The sequence below is a fragment of the Salvia miltiorrhiza genome, chromosome 5 (genome assembly GCF_028751815.1).
Source record: "Salvia miltiorrhiza cultivar Shanhuang (shh) chromosome 5, IMPLAD_Smil_shh, whole genome shotgun sequence".
Taxonomy (NCBI): Eukaryota; Viridiplantae; Streptophyta; class Magnoliopsida; order Lamiales; family Lamiaceae; genus Salvia; species Salvia miltiorrhiza.
The window spans coordinates 22,221,815-22,246,711 of NC_080391.1; the positions used below are offsets into that span (position 1 = coordinate 22,221,815).

Here is a 24,897-nt window from a genome sequence, read left to right on the forward strand (position 1 = left end):
CCCCGCCGCCCACCCCCTTGCTCTCTCTCTCTCTCTCTCTCTCCCTCTCACCCCCGCCGCCCCCGCCAGCAGCAGCCGCTTGAAGGTGAAGGCGACGTTTGAGATGGTTTCAGATCTCCTCTTCTCCTCTTTATTTCTTGAAGGATTTTGCAAGATTTGTTGTTTTGTGATCTGTTCTCTCCCTCTCACCCCGCCGCACCGCCGACGCTCCCTTCTTTCCCTCATTTATTTACTGAAGCAGATTTCTCACTCTCTTTGAAGGCTTCGCCGCCGCAGAGGTTCTCTGCCCCATTTCCGCCTGACCCTCCACGGCTTTCAGGTGGCCTGTGCATGGACGGGAAAGAGAGAGAGAGAGAGAGGGAGGTGAAGTTCGGTTTGGGTGAGGGGTGACCGGCGGCGGCGTCGATGCCGGCGCCGTTGCCTTTTCCACCGCAATGCATTGAGATGTTAGGTTGAAGAAAAAGAAAAAATTGGTGCAAAAAAATCATTAATTATAATGGACCATAATTAATTAAACATAACCATCTCATTCTTAATTTTCATCTCTTTCTTAATCTCCGTGTCCAAAAGAAAGGAGCCACATTTATTGGCATGGAGGGAGTAAAAGATTGACTAACTTATGGGTACGAAGGTAGCATGAAAGATGACACACACAATTCATACTCCTAACTATAATTATTTGTTGGAACGCGTACTTTAATTATTAACAAAAACCATGTTACGAAATATGAGACTTTTAGAAGAAAAGTGTGGCTCTCATAAGTCATAAGTAACAAATCTCAATCGAACACAGCCCATTTCACAAACAAATAAATTACATAGTACTTTATATAAACGATTTCAACATTATTATAAAATTTGTAATTCCCCCACACCCCCGACCCCACCCCTTCGATCTCATCTCTTCCTCCAAAAACTTCTTTATAATCCAACCCTTCACACCCTTCCCAACTCAGGGTTCACTAAAAACGGATCCACTCCAAAAACAACAAGATCATATAAAATAACAACACTTTCCCAATCGTAAAAAAGAAAAAAGAAAAACCCAGCAATTGCAATGCAATATCACACAATGACAGGCGGCGGCGGCGGCGGCGACACGAGCAAGACGACGAAGCTGGAGCGATACAACAGCTACATCCGGCGCGTGAACAGCACGAAGCTGCTCCAAGCCTCTTCGAAGCTCCTCTTCCGCGTGACCCTTTTGGTTGCCCTCCTCCTCATCTTCTTCTTCACCCTCAACTACCCTCCCCTCTCCCCCTCCTCCTCCTCCGACCACCACCACCACCACCTCCATTCCGCCAACAGCCTCCTCTCCTCCGCCTTCTACGGCAGCGGCGCCGCCTGGGAGAAGCAGGTCCGCCGCTCCTCCACCCCCCGCCGCCCCAACGGCTTCTCCGTCCTGGTCACCGGCGCCGCCGGGTTCGTAGGTTCCCACTGCTCCCTGGCCCTCAAGAAGCGCGGCGACGGCGTCCTCGGCCTTGACAACTTCAATCCCTACTACGACCCCTCCCTGAAGCGCGCGCGGCAGCAGCTCCTGGCCTCCCACGGCGTGTACATCGTGGACGGCGACATCAACGACGCCGACCTCCTCCACAAGCTGTTCGACATGGTCCCCTTCAGCCACATCCTCCACCTGGCCGCGCAGGCCGGCGTCCGGTACGCCATGCAGAACCCCCTCTCCTACGTGAACTCCAACATCGCCGGCTTCGTGACCCTCCTGGAGGTGGCGAAGGCCGCCGATCCCCAGCCCGCCATCGTGTGGGCCTCGTCCAGCTCCGTCTACGGCCTCAACACCCAGGTCCCCTTCTCCGAGTCCGACCGCACCGACCGCCCCGCCAGCCTCTACGCCGCCACGAAGAAAGCCGGCGAGGCCATCGCGCACACCTACAACCACATCTACGGCCTCTCCATGACCGGGCTCCGATTCTTCACGGTGTACGGGCCGTGGGGGCGGCCCGACATGGCCTACTTCTTCTTCACCAAGGACATCCTGCAGGGCAAGGGGATCAACGTGTACGTGACGCAGGAGGACAAGGAGGTGGCGCGTGACTTCACCTACATCGACGACATCGTGAAGGGCTGCGTCGGGGCGCTCGACACGGCCGAGAAGAGCACGGGCAAGGCCGGGAAGAAGCAGGCCCCCGCGCAGCTAAGGGTCTACAACCTCGGCAACACGGCCCCCGTGACGGTCGGGAAGCTCGTCGGGATACTCGAGTCACTGCTCGGGACCAAGGCCAAGAAGCACGTCATCAAGATGCCCCGAAACGGCGACGTTCCGTACACACACGCTAATGTGAGCCAGGCCTATAGGGACTTCGCCTACAAGCCCGCCACCGACCTCGCTGCCGGCCTCACCAAGTTCGTCAAGTGGTACGTTGGGTATTACGGGATCCAGTCCAGGGTAAAAAAGGAAATTCACGTGCACGCCGATGATTAAGCGTTTTTATTCATCACATGGGGAGCTGAGGTGGGTCCATCTTTATTTATATTTTTCCACTTCCCTTTTTTTTTTTTTTTTATAGAAGAAATGTTGTCTGCCTACGCATTTGGATCAATTCATGATGCTGTTATAGTATTAGGAGCATAGATTTTCATATAAAAATAGAAATGAAAAGAAGAAGAAAAAAATGGGAGGGGGCGGCGGCAACGCAAGTGTAGATCTGTGAATTTGGGATTTGCAATAATGTATCCTATGAAATTAGGGTGAAAGAAAAAAGGGTTGGAATCTGTACAAAAAAGAAGTGGTTCAGATCAACCGGCATCAATTGTATCATCAACTGTATAATTTGTTGGAATAGCTAGTGCAAGGAAGGCATCGAGATTCTTCTTTTAAATAATTGTCTATATATATGTACCTTGCTTTTATTTAATCATACTCAAAATTGATGATAATTTTGGATTTGTATATTTTAGTTGCATATTATGATGAAGATGGGGCTCCATGATTGTTGTCCCATAACAGTTGTTAACGATTGATGAGTTCATAGCAAAGTGGGGCTTATCTTAATTTCGACGTTTTATAGTGCATTTAACTTTTTGAGTACTAATAATTCTTGTTATATTATTTTTATTTCAAGATCATCCAGCTGCTTTAGATTATACATTTTTATGTGTTAAAGAAGTTCAATTAGTACAAGATAAATGTTGTCTATACAATCCCATTGAGAGAATGACTTATAGTAATAGAATGGATATTTATATAGTTAAAAGTTCTCATGTTCAAATCAATTAATGTTTCTCAAGTGAGTTAGTGTGTCACGCCTAATTACTTTGCAGGTTACTGCATAGGAATTACTGTTTATTAAATTTTATGACATCATCAATGGATCAAAAACTCAACATCGAGCGTCATTGTGCGTGCGTATAATATTATATCAAAACAATTCGTCACTTATTTGACATTAAAATTGTAGATATTCCGCTGTATGTAAATAAATACTCCCTCCGTCCCACAAAGCATTACCCAGTTCTTTTCGGCACGAAAATTAAGAAATTAATATTTTGTGCGTTAAATGTGATAGATGAAAAAATGGAAAGGTGAATGAAGGGTAAATTTTTTACCATTTTTAAAAACAGGTCAAGCTTCATGGGACAATCTAAAAAGGAAACTGAATCATGTTTCGTGGGAAGGAGGGGGAAGGAGGGAGTAACATCTTTCGATAAATTAATTTAACCATTTCCTAATAAAGATTTGGCAGGCACGTATATGACCCCCTTCCATTTCTTTAACTATATATATGTCAAAAATGTTGTTTGCATTATGATGATAATTAAACATTAATTATACTCTTGCCTGGCACTATATAGACCAAATTTTGAAAGCTTTGACAAACGTTAATCAGATATCATGCTGCATTATTTTGAAGTAATACGTAAAAATGATTCGAACTTTAAAACTACAAAAAAAAGTCCGAATTTTGAAGTCATTTTTTGTATTTAATAAAGTTCGCGTCAATTTTCAAATAATTTCAAAGTTCATGTTAATTTTTTTTGTATATTTTAAAGTTCATGCTATTTTTATAAATGACTTCAAAGTTCAGGCTATTTATACAAATAACTTTAAAATTCATGTTATCTTTTCATATCTTTTAAACTCCATGTCATTTTACAAATAACTTCAATATTCACGCTATTTTTTGTATATTGTAAAATTCGGATCATTTTGACAAATAACTTTAAATTTCGAGCCATAAACTACCATTAACCATTAAAATTACTTGGATTTACATGGTGCATGTAACAACTTGAACTGAACATCGAATGCACCATTTTTTTTAAATGCTTACATAATATCGCAATCTACAAAATATTTACAATATTAATATATTTACTTATGAAATTATCATCCCACCAATTTAGTTATCTCAATCACGAGGCAGACTAGTAGAGTGACTTTTGTCCTATAGCAACATCATAATTGAAAATGCTGAACTAACCATATTTCAACTTTAGTTAGTTAGAGTCCTTTTTGAATAGGTGAAAAAAGTGGAGCTGTATCTATGATAAAGAAACAGTGGGCACCCTCTAAATCTAGAAGTTATAGAAACCCCAAAAAGGACCAGTCAAAAATCATGGAATGCTTCTTCTACTTGTAGAAGCAGCAGTGGTCACTCTGTGGGAAAAAGCTGACATATTTTTTTAAGTTTTTTTATGGTGTCTTTACTATTTCAAGAAATGGACCTCATAGTTTTGCGTACTTCCCTTCTGATTTGTTGCCCCACCAAAGCTGCAAATGTAATCAACAAAAACCTCACTCTCTTACCTTAAATTTTGTTTTCATCCCTCCACCGGAACCACATCTCTCTATATACATAGGACCGTTTGATTTGCAGTTTAGGATTGATTAGAATTAAAATTATCTTGAGAAATTAGTGTGGATTAGTGTGGATTTATATTATTTTATGGGTGTTTGATATCATGGCTACTTAATCCTATATTATGTTTGATATCCATAGGATTATGTTGGATTATATTATCTAATACCAAAACTATCCTCACATAATTTTAAAAATATCATGTGTGTCCACCATTACTTGGGCATTTGCATCGATATGCGTGAGGAAGGGTAGCAGAATTTTTATCCAACTTCTCAGTATTAAATTTATCCGAGGGGGGGTGGGCGGATTATTAGTATGGGTTAATCCCACAAAATAGCATGGAGAAGTAGGATTAAGTAGAAGTTGACCATATTAACTGCACATGATATCAAACATCACACTAATCTGTATTAATTTAATTTATCCTACCTATAAACCCATATCAAACAGGCCCATAGGATGATCAAATAAAAAAAGTGTTGATGATTAAAATTACCTACTTTTCTTAAGATTTTATAAAAACATACAGAAAACATTCATATTTAAGATGGAAGGATGTTGATTGGATATTTGTTTTCTTCTTACACATATTATGTGAAGTGAGTTGTACTTATTTCTTGTTTCTTCATAAAGTTATAAATTACATAAAAATAAAGAAAATAAATTAAAGTCATTGTCGACGCCACTGCCGCCCACAATAGAGCTATTGTCGCCCGGCCGACAATGGTTCTAGATTGGCAAGCATTAATTTGGATATCTAGCAATGGAAGAAGAGACGACAATGGCTATTTTATGGACCGAACATCCTTAATTATGGGCGGTTGTGGCTCTCCTAGATTGTAACTTCTATGTCTAAGGCTCTTTTGGTAGCCCCAATTAGCTCAAGATAGAAAAGGCATGTGGGCTAAACGTCTGTTTGGTATCCTTAATTTGTTATCACTAAGGCCCGAGATAGGAGACTGGCTCGTGCAAAAAATATTGTTGACGCTATGTAAAAATATTGGTTGCTGAGCCTTTGATTCTTATTGGGGCCTTGAATAGTGACCGAGTTTAAATCTTCATCAACCAATACTATCCATCTCCTCCGTCTGCCTTTATCTACCTCTGTAATTTTTTGTCTATTTTTATAATTTCACTTTTTGTAATTGATGGAATTTCTTGTGGATATATTTATGTTTTTGTAATTTCTTATGTGTTGGATGTTTCGAGTGTTGGGGGTGGCGGGGAAGAGAGAAGATGAAGTTTTTCGGGTTGGGTGTGTTTTGGGTGTTGGGAGCGGTGGCGAAGATTAAATGATGAAATTTTTCGGTGGGGAAAGGCTTCTTCGGGATCGGTGGTGTTGCTGAGGTTCGGGAAGGGTGGGTGTATCAGCGGAGGAGAAAGAATTGGGCGTGAGATGAGGGATTCCAATGAGTGAGAAAAACTAGAGCATTGAGGATTGAAGAATTGCGGTACAAAAAAAAATGACTTTCAGCGATGGAAGAAAGAATTGTTGGGTTGTCCAGCGAGGAAAACAAATGGGTAGGGGAGGGAGTTTCAGCCAGAGACGGATCTACAAACCCCAGTGTGGGGGCACATGCCCCTCATAATTTTTTTATTTTTTTTTACAAATATATATATATATATATATATATATATATATATATATTTGTATATATATTTAATTAAAATATATAATAAATAAGCAACATTTTAAACTCTCAATCCTCAATACATTACGCATTATGTGATATTCCCTCCGTCCACATAAGAGTACCGCTTACCTATTTTTATTTGTCTACGAAAAAAAAATCACTTCACCTTTTGAGCTATTACATCTTATTTACGTATAAATTGTACTTTTATTCCAATTTTTAACTAATAATATACATTTATTCCATTTTTTTTGTATTAACACTACGCCTACAAATTGTACATTTATTTTTATATTTCTACTTAATACAATAATTTTAACAACTTAATTAAAATTCGTGTCCAACACACAATTATACTATTTTTCGTGGATAAATGGAGTAATTTTTTGTTAACTTATTTTATATTTATAGTTAATTTGTGCCCCCACAATAAAAAAATTCTAGATGGTTCTTACGACTCTCAGATGCAGCGAGGTGCTGGTGGAGGAGTGGTGATTGACCATACTAGCGCCTTCCTTACTACTTTCTGCACCCCTTGTGCTGCCAACTTTCAGTTTTGAGGTTGAGTTAGCTGCTCTGCTCGAGGATCTTAGACTGGCTATTTCTTTCTTTGGGTTGAGCTGGATGTTGCGGCAATCGTTCTGCTCATGTCTGTTGGGCACTACGGTCATGCTAGTATATGTCATACTGTTGCCTGGATCCGACAACTTATTCGGCATCGGCAAGTCCGTTTCACTCATATACACCGCGAGACAAACCGACCTGCTTACTTTATGGTGAGTAATGGGTATCAGGTCCATGCGCTGACTACTTTCGACTGTTTTTCTGCTCCTCGTCATATTCTTGATATGGTTAGGATGGACCAACTTAGTTATCCTAACTTTCATTTCAGATGCCATGTTGATAGTTTGTTTGTTTGGCTTTGTTTCCTTGTTGATGTTGTTTCCTTTGTTTTCTAGATGTAGTCACTTTTGGGCTATATCTATGTATGGTTTTGTTCTGTTTGATTTTTGCTTTTCCCTTTGGGTTCTACTGGACGTTGTCACTTTTGGGTAGCGTCGCGTATGGGATACTTGTTGATGGTATATTTACAAGTTTGGGATCTGTCTAACCCTCACCCTTCGAGTATTTTTTTTTAAAAATCTAGATCCTCAGTCATGGAAGAAACTGGGTTTGAGGGGTGTTAAGCGAGGAAAAGAAATGGGTGGGGAAGGAGTTTCAACCATGGAAAACTTATAAGAGCATCTACATCTATGAGCCTCAAAAGGGGCTCGTAAATGGTCCCTACCATTTCTGAGCCTCTTCCCCACATTAGGAATCTATGCATTCGGGAACTTAATTTTTTTTATTTTATCTTTATTTTTAATGTTATTTTTAATTAATTTTAACATTAAATTTAACAACATAAATTTCAATAATTAAAATTAAACATTACATTAATTTTTTAAAAAAGAAATAATTAAAAAATATTACAATAATATTTATAAAAAATAAGTTCTACGAATTATGGCTCGATAGGACCAAATCGTGTTCAAATATATTCGATTAAATCCTCTTAGAGGCGGATGTGCAATCGGCTGTCGCAAAGGTAGCAAATTAATGAGTATATATTCATAAACCCCATTTTACTTAATATAGTCTCTCATATAAAATAATAATAATAATAATAATAATAATAATAATAATAATAATAATAATAATAATAAATAATTATATATTTACTACTTTACCCTATGTCCATAACCTCAAATTAAATACCCTATAATCATAGCCTCCAAACAATTTAATTTTGGGTGGTCGACTACTCACGATAAGGGAACAACAGAGAATCACTCTTCTTGCTCTAGCTCTTCATGAGATCCACCACCGAGTCATTAAAAAACTCGATATCGCCGTCAAAATTGAAGCTTGACGTAGCCGAGTGACAAACATGGTTTTCGTACCTCAATTCCACATGATTTGTTGTCATTTCCCTTCATGTTTTGCTTGTGAATGCTTGTTTGTGCCCGAATATTTAGTTTTATGAAGATTTGATATCTTTGTGTAGTTTTGGAGTAATTTCAGGAAAAATCAAGGATTAATTGGAGGATTTTGAAGATATGATATTGAAGTACGTCTCGAGAGGAATCCGTGAGCGCAAACGGCGACCAAATCCGAGTCCGGACGAGGGAGAACGGAGCAAAACGAGCGGACTGTGCAAAACGCCCAGTACCCCGCGGTCACCACCCGCGGCCGCGGGGTAAGACCGCGGGTCAGCTGTTCCCGACTCAGGAGACACCCGCGGTCACCACCCGCGGCCACGGGGCGGGACCGCGGGTCCCCTGACTCTCCCCCACGTTTGCCGGCCGCGGGCGCGGGCCGTGACCGCGGGAAAAGAGCGGAGCATCCCCAAGTGGGCCCCAGTCGCGTTTTTCAGCCCTTAAACCCCATTTTTCCCCTTTTCCTCACATTATTCATCATCCCCAACATTCCTACCTCCATATCCAAGCCCTAATCCCCAACATTCATACTCATTCCTACCCATTTGAAGAAGGATTGAAGATGAGAGAAGATTGAAGCAAGCTTCTCAATAGGATTTGTTCATTCTTTCTCTCTTTTTCATTTATGTTTCTCTTTTCATTGGGTATGTTATTGTTGAACATGATAGGCTAAATTTCTCTTTGATTCGGGGATTAGGCTAGATGATTATTGTAATGGATTGATTATTTGTGCTCAATATAAATCTTGTTTGTTCCTTTGCACATTATCTTTTCAAACCCTTGTTTTATTTCTTGTATGGTTTGTTGGCCACATTCTATGCATTTCTAATTTGCAATTTGAATCGGGAGAGAATAATTACAATAGATAAGGTGTTTGAAACATATCAATTCGATAACCGGGAGGTTGAGAGTTGGGTGAGAGTATGTCGATCTTTGTGTGCTTTTGGGAGTTATAGGTTAGAAGTTGACCGGGGACGGCAACTATGACCCGTAATCTACCGTTCTAGTCGTCCGGGAGGGGGCTAGAACTAGTTGGGAGATCACTCTAGATAATTAGGATTGTCAAGATTAATATTGAGCTATAATTGAAGTCTTTTGCTTAATTATCGATGCCTAGTCCCTAAATCGCCTTAATCATCTTATTTATCCACTTTGCTTATTTGATTTTTATTTGTCTTTGCACTTGTTAAGTATTTAGTTAGATAATCAAACCAATCACTCAATCGTTTAGTCTAAATAGTCGAGTAAAATGAATTAGGATAATCACTAGATTGAACTACTAATCCTTGTGGGATACGACCTTGCTTCCATATATTACAACTACCCGTATACTTGCGGCGTGGTGAAAATATTAGCGAACAAGTTTTTGGCGCCGTTGCCGGGGATTAGTTTAGTTTGATTGTTTGTGATATTTTGAATCATTGTGCTTAACTACTTTAGACATTTTACTTGATTTATTTTTGTTTTCTATCTTAAGATGTTTGTTTTGACTCGTTGTTTTGTTGGTTGGTAGGGTGATGAAAAAGAAAATTGTTACACAACACCAAAAATATTAAATGGATGATGGAAGGAATGAGTTGGTTGAGCAACTCGAACTACAATTGGCGATGATGCAACTTAAGTTGCGAGTTTTAGAAGCAAAAAGAAATTGTAGGCAACCATTTATTCAAGAAGCCTTCCAACCCACACCTTCTTATGGCGAGTATTATGACATGGGGTGCAATGCCATGGAGTGGCAATCACCATTGGAGTATGAGGACCATTTCAATAGTTGGAATTATGAAAATTCTTATTTCACTAAAGAAAGCTTTCAAGGGGGAAATCGGTACTATCAAGAGGAGAAACCGAATGTTAGAGACGATCTTCTACAATGCTTCATAGATACACAAGCTTGGATAGAAAAAAGTATAGCAAACTCGGATGTTATGCTAGAAGAGCAAAGAAAGTCTTTGGCTACCACTATGGAAAATCAAAAGCGAATTGATGATGTGTGCATGGCCATTAGCCTACAAAATGGAACCTTGTATGAGGAACCAATGCCAATGCTAAGTGAAGAGCCTCAAGAAGTTGAAGAAGATGAGGATCAATTCTCCAAATCCCTTGAAGTCGAGAGCCCAACTTTTCCAATGCAACCTCTACAATTCCAAAAAGATGAAGACTGCACAAGCTTCAAAGAATGCAAAGTCATAAATTTTGTCGATCCTTACCTCGACACGGGCGATTCTACGAAGGCTTGCTTCTTTCACTTTTATTTATGTTCATCTTTTGATTTTTATTTTGATTTGCCTAATAAGGAATTGTTTGAGTGTGGTGATACTCTAGATGGTGAACGAGATTACCATGACGCTCGGGATGTCTCAAGAATTGCAAAGCCACCATATTTTTGGATCGCGGCGGATGGAGCTTGCAAATTTGATGAGAAATGGCCACCGCCTAAGCCTCCACCTCGCTTGTGAGTACGAGACAAGTGACCATTTTCTCCTTCATCCAGACTTATTTCTCCTTTGTGTGAAATAAGTTTGGGGGGAGGGTGAAGATGGGTTACTTATCTCATTTATTCCGTTGTTTATTTATTTAGTTAGTTTAGTTTTCGAATAATGAGATTTTGTCTATTTTCTTGAGCTTTTCCATGTCTCTTGAGTTTGAGCTTGATTGTTGAAAAACATGAGTTGGATGAAATGTGTGTTGGGCTTATGATATGAATTTCGTTTCTTGGAAAAATTGTGTGTATCACTTGTGGATTATGCATGAAAAGTTTGAACTTGTGACAAGTGAGTTAAATGTTTTGCCTCCAAGAACTTGAAAATGAGCTTGTAAGAATTGAGCCTTTGATTGTCATACATTTACAATCTCATTTTGTTCTTGAGTGTAAATCATTTGAGCATGTGTGTTGATCTCTAGAACTTGCCATGAGTCCTTTCTTGAAAATAAAAGTAGATGTGTTGTTAATATTGAAGTGATTTAAGGCCATCTTTGTTAGCCACTTAACTCAAATTGTGTCCAAATTCTCATTTGATCCTAGTTTACCCCTTTCGTGCCTTGTAGCCTTTCTTTTAATGAACCAATGATAAAGGGGTAGAACTTAGATTGTTAGTGGTTACTTTGATGAAAATAGTTGGGAAATGATTGAAATTACTTGTCTAACTTTGATTGAGTGAAAATCACTAGTCCCCTATGAGCTCCAAAAGAAAAGAAAAGAAAAAGAAAGCAAAAAGAAATGTTGAAATAAAATAGTACAAAGGGGAGTGATTTGCCTTTTGAATCATGGTCTTGATAAGTATCACTAAGGGTGAAAAGAAGAAATGTGGGGATATTGGTTTTTGATTGATTAGAAAAGAGAAATGGTGAAGTTGATTTGTTCATTGTGATTGATAGATTGTGGGATGAGTCACTTTGCCTAAAAAAAACTACTCACCTTACCAAAGAGCCCTCATTACAACCTAATGAAAGCCCTTTTTGATCTCTATTTATAACACATTGAAGCATAGAGAGTTATGACAAATGGCAAGCCTATGGTGGATTGCATGCATTGTTTCGAATTGAGTGTAAACACGTCCATTCTAAACACTTGAGAGTCGAGTGCATCATTGAAACATCCACCTTGTGAGGATTCAAGGTTGGAGGCTATAATGTTGAACTTACTATCACTTGTGACTTCTTGAAATGCATATCTACTTGTGATACACTAGTGAAATATTTTGAAAAAAAAATTGAAGCCCTTGAAATGACACCAATTCATTCTCACATGTTTGTTACCTTTTATTTCTCTTCTCTTTATTGTTTGGGGACAAACAACGCTTTAAGTTTGGGGGGGTTGACAAACATGGTTTTCGTACCTCAATTCCACATGATTTGTTGTCATTTCCCTTCATGTTTTGCTTGTGAATGCTTGTTTGTGCCCGAATATTTAGTTTTATGAAGATTTGATATCTTTGTGTAGTTTTGGAGTAATTTCAGGAAAAATCAAGGATTAATTGGAGGATTTTGAAGATATGATATTGAAGTACGTCTCGAGAGGAATCCGTGAGCGCAAACGGCGACCAAATCCGAGTCCGGACGAGGGAGAACGGAGCAAAACGAGCGGACTGTGCAAAACGCCCAGTACCCCCGCGGTCACCACCCGCGGCCGCGGGGTAAGACCGCGGGTCAGCTGTTCCCGACTCAGGAGAAACCCGCGGTCACCACCCGCGGCCACGGGGCGGGACCGCGGGTCCCCTGACTCTCCCCCACGTTTGCCGGCCGCGGGCGCGGGCCGTGACCGCGGGAAAAGAGCGGAGCATCCCCAAGTGGGCCCCAGTCGCGTTTTTCAGCCCTTAAACCCCATTTTTCCCCTTTTCCTCACATTATTCATCATCCCCAACATTCCTACCTCCATATCCAAGCCCTAATCCCCAACATTCATACTCATTCCTACCCATTTGAAGAAGGATTGAAGATGAGAGAAGATTGAAGCAAGCTTCTCAATAGGATTTGTTCATTCTTTCTCTCTTTTTCATTTATGTTTCTCTTTTCATTGGGTATGTTATTGTTGAACATGATTGTAACAACCCGCTCTTTTATTATATTTAAATCCAGTAATACGATAATTATTATCTCATCTTTCAGTAAATCAAGCCCAGTAATTATTTATGATTTAAATTCAGCTTATGACACTGAATTATTTTCTAATTGAAGCATGGTTATTATTTTATTTCTAAGCCAGTTAGCTTCGCGGGAGTAAAACCACGATGAGAATTATTGAGTAAGCCAATAATTATTCAGTTCAGATTCATAACTGACTTAGTTAAGTCATGTTAATTATTAATCACAATAGAATTAATTTTCTATTTTTTTTTATTTATTTATTTCTTGAGTCGTGAATTTATTCCGGCTTGTGAAGAATTAAATCTACGATATAAATTTAGATATTATTCCGTGTATTAAATCTAGCACGCCATGCTCCCTCAGCCACTCTATTCTCACCCGTGCTTAGTTTTTATTTCACTCTTACGTAGTCAACAAAATTGCTGCAAGCAAAATCTCAAGTATTCAACAGACAAATCTAATTTGTCAAACAACAAATTTAATCTCATTAATTCTTCAACCAAAATCTCAGTTTTCAACAGCAAATCTCATTTTTTTCAAAGATACAGATACAGCCGCAGCAAATCTTATTTGTTCAGGCGCAGCCGATTTTCACTCACAAAAATTCCACATTCATAAATTCCATTGTCGCAGCAATTCGCCTATAAATTAACTCAAACGAATCAGTTTTAAAACCACAACCTTCAATTGCTAATTCTATAATACAGAGTGTTCGTTTTGAGTTCCAAACTTCAGCAGAACAAGGTATATATTAATCTCAAAGTTCTTCAACTTCATTCCTTATACAAGTGTTTATGTTCAATAGAATTCATTAGCAAGCAATATATCATTTTACAGTTTTCAGTATTTGCATACGCATCAAACCTTTGCAAGAAATCAGAAATAGAACCTCTATATAACTAAACTAGAGTACAGAAAAAAATCAAGTTTTGATTCCATAATCAAATCTTTACACAAACTTGAGTTTTATGTAAAACTTTTTCAAATCTACAAACCTATCGAAGAGAGATAAACCGAGAGGGAGGCAATGACGAACTGCCGAGACCTTCGCTACGACGAACGGCAACTCCGGGAGTCGGCTTTGGGCGAGGCAGCGGCAGCCGATGGCGGCGGCACCAAACGGCGAGATGGCCTCTATCGGCGGCAGCAGCTGTTCTGCCATCTCTCGCCGACTCGACGAACAGCAGCAGTCGGCGGACTCCGGGCGAGCAGCAGCAGTTCCAGGCGGCTGAGCGGGACGGCGCGGCCAAAGGCCAAGCGCCGCTGGTCGCGGCCCAGAGCAGAGAGAAGTAGCGGCAGCCGACGACGGTGGTGGCTGTCGGAGCTCTGCAACAGCAGCCCGCGACTCCGGCGAACAGCAGCAGTCTGCGGCAACGGGAGAAGCAGCAGCCGCTCCAGACGTCGGCGATGACTCCCAGTCGACGATGTTCGCTGGAACCGTCCGCGGTGGAGCTCGTGAGGAGGCGGCCGGAGGAGATTCGAGAGAGAGAGAGAGAGATGGGAGCAGCGTTCTTTTTCTTGTTTGAGAGAGAGAGCCGAGCACTGTTGTGAGAAGGAGAAAGAGATGTTGCAGTGTTTCTTTTCTTAATAATTGAGAGAGAGGGAGTGTATGCTTTTAATAATAAAAAAAAAAAGGGAGAGATGCAGCGTGAGTTTTGAATTAAGAGAGAAGAATGTTTTGCTTTAATTAAGAGATGGTGGGTTCTGCTTTTAAAAAAAAAAAAGGGGAAGAACCGATGATGGTGATTTGTGAGAGATAGGAAAAGTGTTATGTTTTTAATAAAAAGATAGAGAAAGAATCGACAACTTTAAAAAAAGGGGGATTTGTTGATTAATTAAAAAAGAGTGTGTTAGTGATTGATTTTGAAAGAAAAGGGAGCCGGATTTGAGCCGGGTTTGGGCCGAAATTTTTGGACTCTTTTATTGGGCCTAGTTCATTTTATTTGTTGGGCCGGGGATTAATTCATTGGGCCATCTTTTTATTTCTATCTGGGCCGAATTTATTTAATGTTCTTGGGCTGGAATTTATTTAATTCTATTGGGCCTGTTTCAGATTTGTTTAGTTCAGCCCAGCTGTTAATTCGTCATTTGGGCCGATTAAAGTGTCTATTGGACTAAGATTAATTCTTTCCAGTCCACATTAATTATTACTTGGACTCCTATTATTTATTAATAATGGGTCTCGAATTTATATTACTTGGGCTCCTACGATTTAATTGATTAAGTCCAATGGAATTTATTTATTTAACCCAATAAGAATTATTATTTTAGGCCTCTTCATTAATCCTAATTATTTTAATTAGTGATTAATATTTAAATTTACTAATTATTTTTAAGGGTGATGATGGGCTCACTTATTGGGCTTCATGAATTTATTATCTTGGGCCTCATTTGTTGGGCTCTAGAATTTAATTGATGTTGGGCCTAATATTATTAATGCACTGGGCTTCGAATTTGTTCATTTTGGCTCGAATTAAATTCCTTTTGTGCCTTGATTATTTATTTTAATTGGGACTTCATAATTATTCTATTAAGTTTAATTAGAGAAGATTTTAAGACTTACTAATTATTAATTAGTAAGTGAATTAGATTATTTTAAGATGAGTAGATTATTAAAGATTAATAATCCGACCTCATAAGACGAGCTTTAATTCCTTAAATAGGATTAGCATCTCATAATTTAATTAAAGGAATATGAGTCATGCATAATCATTTCACGCATCCTCATTTATTGAGATTTTTCGAGAATTAGAATCTTATTTTATTTTCTCGGATTAAAGGTCAAGCACCAGAGTTAGAGCTAAACCTGTGAGTCTGCTATTCAGGTGGGCTTTCTTACGTATAAACTAAAACCATATAGTAGAATTGTTAAGAATTTATGCTTATGAATTTGAATGATATTGTCAATGCCTAAATGCTTTATGTTTTATTATTAATTGCCTATCTGATGTTAATCGAATTCGGATTCTGGATGGGACCGCAAATCCCTTCGGAATTAGTGTACACCCTTGTGATCGTGAGTCATCTAGCGGGTTGGCCGATCATAGTGTCCGTAGAGGGAGGCCTCCCTCTCGGCACGAGTTACTGATATGGTGATTAATGATATAAAATACCTGCGCGGGTTATTGATGAAAGAAATGATATTATGTTTGGTAAATACGAGTCTTTAAAGGAAAACCCTCGTATCTTACTACTGTTGAAAGGCTTGACAATAAAATATTATGTATGTATGTAAATTTCGGCAAGTGTCCACTAAGTACTTTTGTACTTAGCCCTGCATGTATTTTTAAATGTGCAGGTTGAGCTGTGATTGAGGATGTAGTGTGCAAGCGGAGCTTTTGTCAATTTAGGACGAGAACCTCAGAGTGGAGTATATGTCTTCATACATATACTCAAGTTATAATTATTCCGCTGCGAACACTGATTATGTTAAGATATTATGTCATTTGTCAAACAATATGTATTATCTAATAATGTACTAAAACCATTGAGTACCCCGTTTTGGGATAATATTATGTACGGTCCCCTTGTGGCCTTCGTTGATATCTAGATATTTCGATTGATTTCTTTATACAAGTCGAGTCATCAAGAAAACGAATATGCCCTTTCTAAATCCCGCTCCTAAATTCCCTCCCTTAGTCGCGGTTTTCCCGAATTTGCTATCCTTAGCAAGTGCGGTCGTGACAATGATAGGCTAAATTTCTCTTTGATTCGGGGATTAGGCTAGATGATTATTGTAATGGATTGATTATTTGTGCTCAATATAAATCTTGTTTGTTCCTTTGCACATTATCTTTTCAAACCCTTGTTTTATTTCTTGTATGGTTTGTTGGCCACATTCTATGCATTTCTAATTTGCAATTTGAATCGGGAGAGAATAATTGCAATAGATAAGGTGTTTGAAACATATCAATTCGATAACCGGGAGGTTGAGAGTTGGGTGAGAGTATGTCGATCTTTGTGTGCTTTTGGGAGTTATAGGTTAGAAGTTGACCGGGGACGGCAACTATGACCCGTAATCTACCGTTCTAGTCGTCCGGGAGGGGGCTAGAACTAGTTGGGAGATCACTCTAGATAATTAGGATTGTCAAGATTAATATTGAGCTATAATTGAAGTCTTTTGCTTAATTATCGATGCCTAGTCCCTAAATCGCCTTAATCATCTTATTTATCCACTTTGCTTATTTGATTTTTATTTGTCTTTGCACTTGTTAAGTATTTAGTTAGATAATCAAACCAATCACTCAATCGTTTAGTCTAAATAGTCGAGTAAAATGAATTAGGATAATCACTAGATTGAACTACTAATCCTTGTGGGATACGACCTTGCTTCCATATATTACAACTACCCGTATACTTGCGGCGTGGTGAAAATATTAGCGAACACCGAGTCGTTGTTATTAGCGGTGGTGCTGGAGCCATTGAGCACAGCAGTGTAGGATAAGGGCCTTGGGCTAAGACTGGGGCTGAGGGTCGAGGTGGGGGTGGGGCTGCTCCGCGACGAAGATGGGTTTCTGAAGTGGAAGCTATTGCTGGGAATCAAGATTTTGGGAAAGAAGAAAGGCTTTGAAGAAGGGATTACTCCCAAACAGGCCTTTGCTTGGTTGACGTAGGAGAGCATAATGGAATTAGGAACAAATGCTAAGTATATGACTTATCCTGCAAATCCCCAACAGAATGAGGTAATTGAAAAGATGAACAGAACAACATTGGAGAGAGTGAGATGTATGCTCACAAGCTCAGGCATGCCAATGAAGTTCTAGGGTGATGCTGTGTATACTGCATGTTATCTGATAAACAAATGCCCATCTGCTGTCCTTGGTTCAAAGTCCCTAATGAGGTTTGGAAATGAAGGGCTTGTGAATATGATTACTTAAAGGTTTTTGGTGCCAAGCTTTTGCACATACTGGACATGATAAACTCCAACCAAGAGCTATAAAGTGCATAATGTTTGGCTATCCTAAGGGAATTAAAGGATATAAGCTTTGGCGTCTTGAACCTGGTAATCAAAAGTGTATCATCGGGAGAAATGTCACATTCCTAGAAGATAAAATGCCTTTTCTGGAATGCATCAACTCAGATACTACAAAAAATGAAGCTGCTTAGTTTGAGGTGGAGCATACTGATATAAATCAACATTTTCAGCGAAGAGTTGATGGTGATGACACAATTACAGAAGATGCCAATCAACTATCTGATGAAGGTCCAGATATGGATGATTTGGAGGATTATCAATTGGCTAGAGCACTACAAGAATTATGGACATAGACTACAGAAAATAGACGACAAACATGGAAAACACGTTGTCTATTTATCAATAGACAACGTCGAATGCGACCTAGGCTGCTGCAGCCGCCGGCCGCTGCCAAGCCTTCTGCTGCCGCCGTCGAATTCCACCGCTGCCAAGCCCTCTGTCGCCGCCGTTGGATTCCGCCGCTGCTAAGTAAATTCTCTTCTTTAATTTCAGTATATTGGGTGGCTTTTTCAGAAATTTCATTACTGAAATTACATTAGAACTTAAAAGTTAGAACAATGTTGCGTTGTATACTTTCCCTGCATTGCTGCTTTATTTTTAGCATCCTTTATTCTTTGTTACTGAAATTAGCTTCAAGTTCCTATTAGTTTCTGTGTGGTAGTTTGTAGTTTGGCTGAATCAGATATCTGTAATTGGCTTTCCATGATTATCAACTGATAACTTTTGCCAATGGTTGCAGAATTTGCTTGTCCGAGAAGGCAAGGAAATGGGTTAAGTGCTTTATACATATCGGAGTTGTGTTAAAGCCCTTCCATAGGTCAATTGAATCACCTTCGTCCTCTGAACTATTTCAAATTTTCAGTTCATGATTTCATGCTTCCACATTTACTCACGCGTTAGATTTATAAAACTTATCTTACAAAATCTTACATAATTAAGGCAAGTAATTGTAGATTAGTGTTTTTAAATGTGTAGTTAATAAAGTATAAAAGTGATAAAGTATGAGAGAGAATATAATAAAAGTGATAAAGTATGAGAGAGAAGGTAATAAAAGTGATAAAGTAGGAGATAGAAGGTAATAATTATTACCTTATTTAGAAATGTGTCAAGATTTGTGAGACGACCCAAAAAAAAAATGTGTCAAGATTTGTGGGACAGACGGAATAGGAAATTATATTCTCGATCACTTTTAATATATAAATTGGGCCTAAATAAAACCATTTGCAGCCTATCTTGATTGGGCCTCATTAAATTTTGAGTTAAAGTTATGTGTATATATTTTAAGGCCCATTTTATCACCAACTAGAAGTCAATATCAGCCCACACATTATTGTAAATTTGACTTTGAATTTTAAGAAGTTATTACGTGTCAAATGTTAATTTGAGTAAGAAGTGACTTTGAATTATTGTAAATTTGACTTTGACGCGCATGCGCTTGTTGTCTATTAGCTGATAGACGACGCGCATGCGCATATTGTCTATTAGCTAATAGACGACGCGCATGCGCCTGTTGTCTATTAGCGCCCTCAATAGACTACACCCACATTTATGACATGCGATTTTCAAATAGATGACACGCTTCGCCTGTCATCTATTAGCATTTTTCTTGTAGTGGAGACAAAATAAGAAGGCATACTCATCCACCTAATATGTATGGTCATGCAGACTTAATTTCTTATGCTTTGAATATAGCAGAAGAAATTAGTTTTGATGAACGAAAAACCTACAAAGAAGCTATGAATTGCAGTGAGAAGAACCAGTGGATACTAGCTATGCAAGATGAACTGAACTCATTACTCAAGAACAGTTTGGTGGATAGTCCTAAGAAACTGAAGTGCATGGGTGCAAATGGGTTTACAAGAAAAATGTGGAGCTGATTGATAGAAAAGAAACACTGAGGTACAAGGCCAGACTTGTGGCTAAAGGTTTTACACAGAGAGAAAGGATAGACTTTAATGAGGTGTTTTCTTTAGTTGTAAAGCACACCTCCATTATAATACTTTTTAGCTATTGTTACACAACTGGGATTAGAACTGGAACAACTAGATGTTAAGACTGTTTTTCTTAATGGTGATTTAGAATAGAGCATTTACATGGTTCAACCAGAGGGTTTTGTGGCAACTGGTGATGAAAGCAAGGTATGTCTGCTGAAAATTTCCATTTATGGACTGAAGCAAAGTTCAAGACAGTGGTACTTGAAATTAGATGAGCATTTGAAACATATGGGATTACAGAAGTTTGATTATGATAACTGTGTCTTTATAAGAACTTCATCTAAATCAGTTGTTACTTATCTCATTTTATATGTTGATGATATGCTTGTTGCCACCAATAACAAAGAAGAAATGAGATTTGTTAAAAGGGATTTACAAGCAAGGTTTGAAATGAAGGATCTAGAAAAAGTAAGAAGGATTTTAGGAATAGATATTCCGAGGAATAGAGTTAGTGGAAAGCTATGGCTATTTCAAGAAAATTATATAAAAAGGGTGCTGAAGAAGTTTCAAATGTCTGAGACCAAGATGGTGCATGTGCCTTTGGGGCATCATTTCAAACTTAGTGTCGATTAGAGGCCAAAAACAGTTGAAGAAAAGAGGTCTATGGCTAGTGTTCCTTATTCCAACATAGTGGGGAGTATCATGTAATGTATGATATGCACAAGACCTGATCTTTCATATGCCATAAGTGTTACCAGTAGGAATATGAGTGAACCAGGAAAAGCTCACTGGGAGGCCTTAAAGTGGATTCTAAAATACATGAAAGGAAGTTCAGATTTGGGAATTTCTCAGAAGCTAGTTTGATCGACTATGTAGATTCTGATTATATATGCAGCTAATGTGGATACAATAAGGTCACAAACAGGGCACATTATTACTTTATTTGGTGCAGCAATAAGTTGGAAATCAATTTTACAATCAGTGGTTGCTCTTTCCACCACTGAAGCAGAATACATGGCTTTTAGAGAGGCAATCAAAGAAGTTTTGTGGTTGAAGGGGATTCTCAGTGAATTTGGTGTTGAGCAACAGGCTGTGGAGGTGAGGTGTGATAGCCAAAGTGCTATGCATTTAGTGAAGCATCAAGTGTTTCATGAGCTCAGTAAACAAATAGATGTGAGGTGTCATTTCATAAGAGATATTGTTGGAAAAGGAAAAGTGAAAGTGGTAAAGGTAGGAATTGAAGACAATGCCTCAGATATATTGACTAAAGCATTGCCTTCTCAGAAGTTCAGACATTGCCTAGGTCTTGTGAAGGTGGTGCAGAAGCAGCATTGATTCTGCATGTCTTGTTGTCACTTTGAGATCTAGGCGGTATGCCCTGTGATGGGGCAAAGTGGAGAGAAAACTGGAGCTCTATATTACACAAATAAGGTGGAAAATGTTAAGGGGTAATTGCCCCTAATTACATTACATTTCCTCATTTTCTGGAATTGCACATCACTTTTAAAATCTGCCTCATAATACATAACCTTTATTTTTCTTCTGAAATTGCACATGGTCAACCAACCACCAACCGGAAAAATGACGTGGATGCCGGAAACGCCACATATACACGCCGAAAAAAAGATTAATTGATGTAGCAGCCATGTAGATTTTTTTTTTATTTTTTTTTTGCTATTAAATTCTAATTTTCAGAATATAGAATTAAAGCATTAATTTCTCAAATCTCCAATTTTCCCCTAAATGTTAATATGTGTTTGCTTTAATATGTGATCTCAGCCTTCTATTCAACAACGGTTGAGATTGCTCTTACTTAAGCCGCATATATTGACATTGTTACTGTATTAGTTAGTGTATGAAAATTATGTTAAGAGTTTGTTAAGGAGAGAGAAAAGAAATGCAGCAAGTGAATTAAAAAAGGTTGCAAATGTGTGTTGAGTTCTTCATGTTTTTTAGCTCATTCTTTTCTCTTCAATTCCTGCCGATTTCCTACTGTAAATCGGTTCATACTTCTCCCTTGTGATAGTATTAAAATCTCCGGCTAACTTTCCTGTGGATGTAGGATTGGAAACGATCCAAACCACGTAAACTTTGTGTGTTGGTGTTCATGCATACTGCTGCGCTTTATCTTCTTTTGTTGTTGAAAACTTTATATGTGAATCTTGATTCGGTGCAAGACATCGTCAGCGGCTGCGAGAACACTGTGGTGGCGGGAGTGTGGTGGGGTGTGACGTACGCAGCAGCGTGGCTGTCGGAGAGCGGGCTCCCGCCGCATACGTCTGTGAGTTTTATAGGTGTATCTATATCTAATTCTTTTTAGTTGACGATTGTTGGATCTTTATTAAGAGAATAAATGGAATGGTGTTTGAGTGACATGTACAATTGAGTGCCGCCTACCTTGTACAGCGTCGAGAAGAAAATTCACCAAATCCCCATATTCAGAAACCTCAATCCCTATTTTTGCTCTCTCAACCGGGCAGGAGCAACAACATGTTGTTGTTGAGTACATGCCACTACAAAAAAAATCGGTAATTACCGACGGCAAAATGCCGTCGGTAACAAAAGACGGCCGCCGGTAAATAATGTTACCGGCGGCGGTGCCGGCGGCAAGCTGCCGCCGCTAATTGACTCGTCGGTAACGACAATACCGGCGGCGACCGACCGCCGTCGGCAATTAACGGCGGCTTTGCCGCTGTTAAACGGCGGAGCAATGCCGGAGAATTAGCGGCGGCAACCACCGCCGCTAATTACCGAGGGCATCAAGGCCGTCGGTAATTCCACCGGAGTCCGGCGGAGCCATGCCGGAAAATTAGCGACGGCGTTTACCGCCTCTAATTAGCGGCGGCACAACGCCGTCGGTAATAAGCCACCGCCGTCCGGTGGCGCTTCGCCGGAGGGTGCCGGGTTTTTACCGAGGGCAAAACGTCGTCGGTAATTTTTTTAATTTAATTTTTTTTATTTTATTTATTTATTTATTTATTTTATTGTATATCCATAATTTATTTCCGTATTTATACGGTATTGCATACTTTAGATGAACTTCCCAGTCGGTAACCCGACTTCCCAGTGACTCACCCATCTTGCTTGTGCTCTGTGTCAAGCACGCTTAACTTTGAAATTCTTTTCGAGTGGTCACCAGTACAGAACACTCGTATTATTGATATATCTACATCTATTAATTCATTTAAATGCTATATACTCACTCATATATTTATAATCTTTGAATATGTGGAGATAATACCTGAAATATGTTGTTAATTAGTGATCGAGTTCGTTTCCGTCCTTATTTTTATCGTCGGTAAAATATTTAATTAATAATTAATTAATTTTTTTTACATTAATACACCAAAAGTGTTTTAATTTGGTTATTATATTGTGATTTGAATTTATTTGTTTATGTTAAATGCAATCATCATCATCATTGCCATAAATATATAAAACATATATAGTTTTAATAATTAAAGCACTTGAAATATATAGTTCAATAAAACATATATTAATTGATTAATATAATTTAAAATTAATCATGCTTCATATAATTTAGTTATAAACAAAGTCAATTATAAATTAATTAACTATATATAACAAATAAATCTATTTAATTAATATATAATTAAATACATAAATAAATTCATAAATAAATAAATAAATAAATAAATAAATAAGAGAAGCGTACGGTGGTGGTTTCCGGCGGGTGTCGTGAAGAAGGCGGTGAAACGAGGTCGTCGAACTACAATAAAGAATATAAGTGAAAATTAAATAATTATATATATTTAATTAAAATTACTGAGATATATATATATATATATATATATATATATATATAGATATAGATCTAGAGAGAGAGAGAGAGAGAGTTACCTGGGCGTCGGCGGTGGTCGGACCGGAAGCAGCAGCAGCAGGGGAAGGGAGGGGTTCTGTTCGTGCGGCGCAAAACTGAAAAAAGAAGGGAATATGCAGACCTATATTTTAACAATTACCGACGGCAATTTCCGCCGCTAATTAGCGGCGGCATTATCGCCGTCGGTAATTGTGTAAAGAAAACATTTAATGCAAATCAATAAATTACCGGCGGCGTCGCCGCCGCCGTGCCGTCGGTAATTACCGACGGCAAAATCGCCGCCGGTAATTTGCGCCGCTAATTTCGCGTTTTTTTTGTAGTGTGCACACTAAAAATATAAACTAACTTTTCCAAAAAAACAAAGAAACTCCCGAATAAAAAATTTGTCTACATTTAAACCGAATTTACACCAATTATATTCATCAGATCTCAATTAAAATTTATTAATCCTTAATTAGGATTCATTAATCACAATCAAAACTTAATTAGAACAAATACCCAAAATGTTAAAACTTTGCGATTGGTTAAATTTTTATTAAACATGAAAAATAATAAAAATCCTAAAAACAAAGAAAGTAGTACTCCCTCCGGCTCTCAAACATTTTCCTCTCTTTCCATTCTGGTCCGATCTCAAAACATCTTCCTAACCTACTTTTGTAAATAATTCCACCCATTATTGCTCTTACAATCTTCACTTTTTGTGGGACTCATTCTCCACTCATCTAATACACATCTAACTTTTATTAAAACTCGCGTCATCCTCCCTTAAGAAGATGTTTGAGGGACAAGGGGAGTACAACTCTCTTTTCTTAAGTAGTACTAGTATTTTGTTGCTCATTCTCACAATTCTTATTTACATATATATTTAATACTATTTATATAATTTTATAAAATAAAAATCAAATTTTATATTTAATAGATATATTGTGTTGTATACTATTATTATTATTATTATTATTATTATTATTATTATTATTATTATTATTATTATTATCATTAACAAATCTTAATTCTTTTTTAGAGCTACGATATGAATCATATAAGTAATCTTTTTTTTTTACTTGGGGGAGTTGGGGAGGGGGGCAGTGGGGTTTGAACTCGGGACCTCACTGCTCACACACAGGAGATCG

General features: G+C 38.5%; 1 protein-coding gene across 1 annotated transcript; it reads left to right on the top strand.

The window, feature by feature from the left end:
- The first annotated feature begins 721 nt into the window (after positions 1-721).
- LOC130986740 (UDP-glucuronate 4-epimerase 6) lies at positions 722-2,908 on the top strand. Its single transcript, XM_057910244.1, has one exon. It carries the CDS (start codon positions 1,058-1,060, stop codon positions 2,438-2,440), a length of 1,383 nt encoding a protein of 460 aa, XP_057766227.1. The 5' UTR covers positions 722-1,057; the 3' UTR covers positions 2,441-2,908.
- Positions 2,909-24,897: the final 21,989 nt, after the last annotated feature.

Excerpts from the sequence above, each read along its gene's own strand:
- LOC130986740 (XM_057910244.1), top strand. The coding sequence starts at position 1,058 with ATGCAATATCACACAATGACAGGCGGCGGCGGCGGCGGCGACACGAGC.